The sequence below is a fragment of the Danio rerio genome, chromosome 16 (assembly GCF_052040795.2).
Source record: "Danio rerio strain M-AB ecotype USA chromosome 16, GRCz13ab, whole genome shotgun sequence".
Lineage (NCBI taxonomy): Eukaryota > Metazoa > Chordata > Actinopteri > Cypriniformes > Danionidae > Danio > Danio rerio.
The window spans coordinates 40,667,818-40,672,500 of NC_141036.1; the positions used below are offsets into that span (position 1 = coordinate 40,667,818).

At 31.4% G+C, this 4,683-nt stretch overlaps 1 protein-coding gene across 8 annotated transcripts in view; it reads left to right on the forward strand.

Moving 5' to 3' along the window:
* The first annotated feature begins 3,937 nt into the window (after nt 1-3,937).
* Nucleotides 3,938-4,683, forward strand: part of sh3bp5b (SH3-domain binding protein 5b (BTK-associated)) — a 36,394-nt gene continuing 35,648 nt past the window's right edge. For 7 of the 8 annotated variants that reach the window (XR_015510370.1, XR_015510366.1, XR_015510371.1 and 4 more), the window contains exon 1: nt 3,938-4,216. Coding sequence is in view for 1 of the 8 variants with exons in the window: in NM_213458.1 (NP_998623.1) it covers nt 4,136-4,216 (81 nt within the window). In the remaining 7 variants the exon portion in view is untranslated. 8 annotated transcript variants of the gene reach the window in all.

The window sequence follows — 4,683 nt, forward strand, 5'->3', positions numbered from 1 at the left end:
AAAAAACTTAAATGTACCTAAGCTTCTTTTGCCATGTAGCTTTTAGCTTAGCTTTGCTTGCTGCATTTTCAAAAGGGTTGCTTTTAGTAGTAACATTTTAAGTACTAATAGCTAATCTCACTACATTTTCCTAGAAGCTTACCCAACACTGTTAGTTTCTGACACCATCTTCAGCAGGTACACTGTCAGGAGAAAGGTACAGTGAGGATACAATTTGTTCCTAGAGGGAACAAAATATATAATTGTACCTTTAAAGGTCCCAAATTGGTCATTATGGTACAATTTTGTACCCAAATGGACTATAAAAGGTACAAACGTCCAGATTTAGGTTTGAAAAGTAGATTTTTGTACCTTTTATAGCACATTTGGGTACAAAATTGTAACTTAAAGGACCAATTTGGCACCTTTAAAGATACAATTATATATTTTGTTTACCTATAGGAACAAATTTGTACTCTCAGCTCATGATAAGAATTTAAATGTATTAATACTTAACATTATGTTTACTTTACATCAGTCTAAAAACACTAATGGCGGATGGCTGCTTCTCAATCAGAGCTGTCAATGCTAATGAAGGAGAGATGGTCACTGTGTACGGGAATTTCCTCTGATGACAGGTACAAAGAGAAAATGTCAATCAAAGTATTTCTACAGACTGTTTTTAAAAAGTGTGATTATAAAATGCATAACTTATTCATTTTTACCATTAGAGGCTGGCAATATTCAGACATTGTTGCTACACAACTGTGTATAAACCCCTTATAAAAGGGATTTCTGCATAATAGGTCTCCTTTAAGTGTTTAAAAGCATCATGAACAGTCCCTGACCTAAACGTTCTGATAGAGCATAATAACCATTCTGAACAGTTTGACCGGTTCTGAACAAACAGTTCAAACAGTGTTTATGTGACAGAACGAATCTGAGGTCGATTAGAATAATTAACTTTTAACAGATAACTTGAATAAAGCATTTCACTCGCAGCAAAATGCATATGCAGAGAATGGTGCACATTTCAAGACAACACTTGGTTATGTGTCAATTAATAGCCTGATGAATATTATCGGCAATCCAACTTTGTAATGGGATTATTAACACATAAATGTAATGTCTCAAGGTAAGAGAATTAGGATTAGGTTAAGTCTTCATTCAAAAAAATAAAAAAAATAATAAAAAGTACAAAATAAAACTGATAATTTCCTTGATGGAATCAAAATAATATCAATATATAGCTAACAGTATACATTTCACTTTAATTAGGCTAAAAGGTGGCATATATACATATATGGATTTGTCATAATCTCTTATTTTGCAATGCTGTAATTTTATATTATATTGTCAGCTCATAATATGTATTTACTGTAGCATTTGAAAATGCTGCTCTATGAACCTGCAAGTTCAGTTGACCTTTAAACACAGATCAAATCATCCTGTTTCTTTTATAATTTGACATATTGACATAGTTTGATGTCACGAGCCAGTTTGTGGAAGGTTAAGCGAGCTGTCTGGCATATCTAATCTCATACTGCTCATTTAACCCTCCGCCTTGAGAATGTTTTGGCAATGGAGATAACTGCATGGAGTACAAAGATAAGTATGAAAACCTTCTTAAGGGATCATTCCAAACAATAAGCGTCTCTTTTATTTTGAAAAATGAGTCTTTAAGACTTAATACATTGTATGTTGGGATATTGTGAACTTTAAAAGTAAGAAGGTTAGCATTTGATTATTTTTAGATTTACTTCCATAAATTCTTAAATCTGATTAATAATTTAATATAAATGTACATCGTTTTAATAAGGGGTTGCAATGTGCTTATTAATTTTTATTTAATGTTTTTTTTTTTACAATCTATGAGTTTTACGGATGTGGTAGTTCTATAATAATATTTACATGGGTGTGTGTATGTAAATTAAAATAATAACACTAAGAACAACAAAGAGAGATATAAGGAATTGTAAATATATATTTATGTTAATCTTTCTTTATTTTTTATCAAAAAGAGGTCTATTTTGTTTACAATTTGTTTTGGAGAAACAGTGCATTCTTATAAAAAGAAGAAATAATGGTCAATGGGGTTTTGGACACTTGGGTTTTGGACATTTTGGACAAAATTAAAATTATTGTTATTATTATAAATAGCAATTATTACTATGTAAACACTATATAATTCAATTTAATGTATTGTTTTTTAGAAGTAGAAGAAATGTTTAAGGATTTTTACTTGTTTATGTAATTGTAGATTATTTTACTAAAGGGAAGATATAACGGTAGTTAGACACATGGGGGCAGTCTCTAAATAAATGAATGTATATATTATATTATATTATATTATATTATATTATATTATATTATATTATATTATATTATATTATATTATATTATATTATATTATATTATATTAAATCTTGGGGGCCCCCAATATATAGAGGTGTAATTTATACTTATAAACTATATTCATTCATTCGTTCATTTTCTCTTCGGCTTAGTCCCTTTATTAATCTAGGGTTGCCACAGCAGAATGAACTTATCCAGCATATGTTTTTATGCAGAAGATGCCCTTCCAGCCACAACCCACTTATATACTAAATATAGTATACAAATTTTATTTCACTTGAAATCTTTAAATCCACCTAAAGCATCACACTGGCTTCAAGACCTGATGTTATATAAAAAATAAATATTCAATTAAATATTCTAGCAAATTCTCATATTTTTGGCAACTCTTATTATCATACATCTCTGCTATAGATGTACTTCCTGGAGACTAATATTATTGTCTTGTATGTAACTGTAATCTGTTTTTCTGTAGGCCTAATCCTTTTGTCTTTTCTTTCTCTGTCCAGACCCTCATGCTTCAGCGTTATCCCTGATTGTATCACCGATTATGTGTATTATTTGTGTATTTATTTATATATATATTACTTATTATTATTTTACTTTTTTATTTTTTTTTCTTAGTTTTATTTCATAGTTATATTATCTTTCTTTAAAGGAAAAAAAAACTACACATAATATTGTTTTCTATCATATTTTGTATAATGAGATCAATACAATTTAAACGTAATTAAATATTATTTAGTTTACAATCAAATATAATATTATTGGAGCAGTTCAGCAGTCAAATTTACAATATATATATATATATATATATATATATATATATATATATATATATATATATATATATATATATATATATATATATATACATTTTATTATTTTTGTTGTAAATTAATTTTAAGAAAACTTATCATTTAAAATGTAGAGATTGCAGTATTTTTAAGAGGATTGAGTGATATAAAAAACTAAAAAAAATTCAAATTAAAATAAAAAAGTAGAAAAGATGCATTTCAGGATTTGGCTCCCATGGCTGGAATTGCTTAATGCCCCCAAATCACTAAATTCGCCCCTCTTTATAGCCTATTAAAAATCACAAATACAGATCTAATTTTTTATTATTTAGCCTACTTTTTTTATTAAAACGCAAACAAAAGAGAAATAGAAATAGGAACAGACACAAGGTAAAGGCTACATAAGAAAAAAGTAATAAAGTCAGGCTAGATAGTGTGTGTGTGTGTGTGTGTGTGTGTGTGTGTGTGTGTGTGTGTGTGTGTGTGTGTGTGTGTGTGTGTGTGTGTGTGTGTGTGTGTGTGTGTGTGTAAATGTATAAAACATGTAGCCTAGGCTACTCATGTGTCACGACATAGTTCATATCAGCTATTGATTTTTATGACTGATTCAACAGGCATCAGGTTGAGTTGAAAGACAAGTCTCCACTTCCCAGGTCCGTCGATAAAGCTCACTGCTCTTTCTTTAGACTGAAAGCTTCTGTTATTTTCCAAGAATCTGACATGAATTGGCGACAAGTGTTGAGCTGGATCGTGGAGGGGGCGGGACTCGCTTCACCTTGTCTTCGCGGCTCCCATTCGGCACAGCTGTGTGTGTTTGTGTTTGTGTGAGTGTGTGTGTGCTTTTGTGTGCGGGGATTCAGACACGCGCGGGGGGCTCCTCGTTTCTCTCTTTAAATGAGGAATCCGGTCAGTGTGAGAGAATGATCGCAGCGATTCATTTGTAATAGCCACAGACGGACACACACGGAGACCTTAATTCATAGATATTTCTGCCAGATAACAAAATGGATAGCTCAGACAAGGAGAACAGGTCAGATGAAGAATTTGAATCACCCGAGGAAGAGGAGGTGGACCCGAGAATTCAGGTACATTTCTGCTTTTTATGTTGAGATTGATAACGTTATTTGTTTTTAAGACGGTGTATGGAAAAATGAAAGGAGCTATCGTTTCAGATACACTCACTAATATATACGTTTTATAAATGAATGCTTTTCACATCACATTTTGCTTATCATCAATGATATTACGTGTTAATCCCGATATCGATTAGACTATTCGAGAATTCGCCGCAACTTGCTTTTTATTGACGGCTCATCTGCGGCATTGAGTTCTCTGATGGCCCAATTCTGTGTTGCCAGATCGTGCAGGAAAAACAAGCAAACTGTTTTGACTACTAAACAAACACATCTAAAAGGAACTACCCTGGAATTTCTATCCTTACGAAAATGTTAGATTTGAATTTTAGAATGTAGTAGCTATTGTTTGAAAGCGAGAAGAATAGTACAGCGTGGGCCATTTACATGGACACCATTGTAAATTTCACAAGAACAAT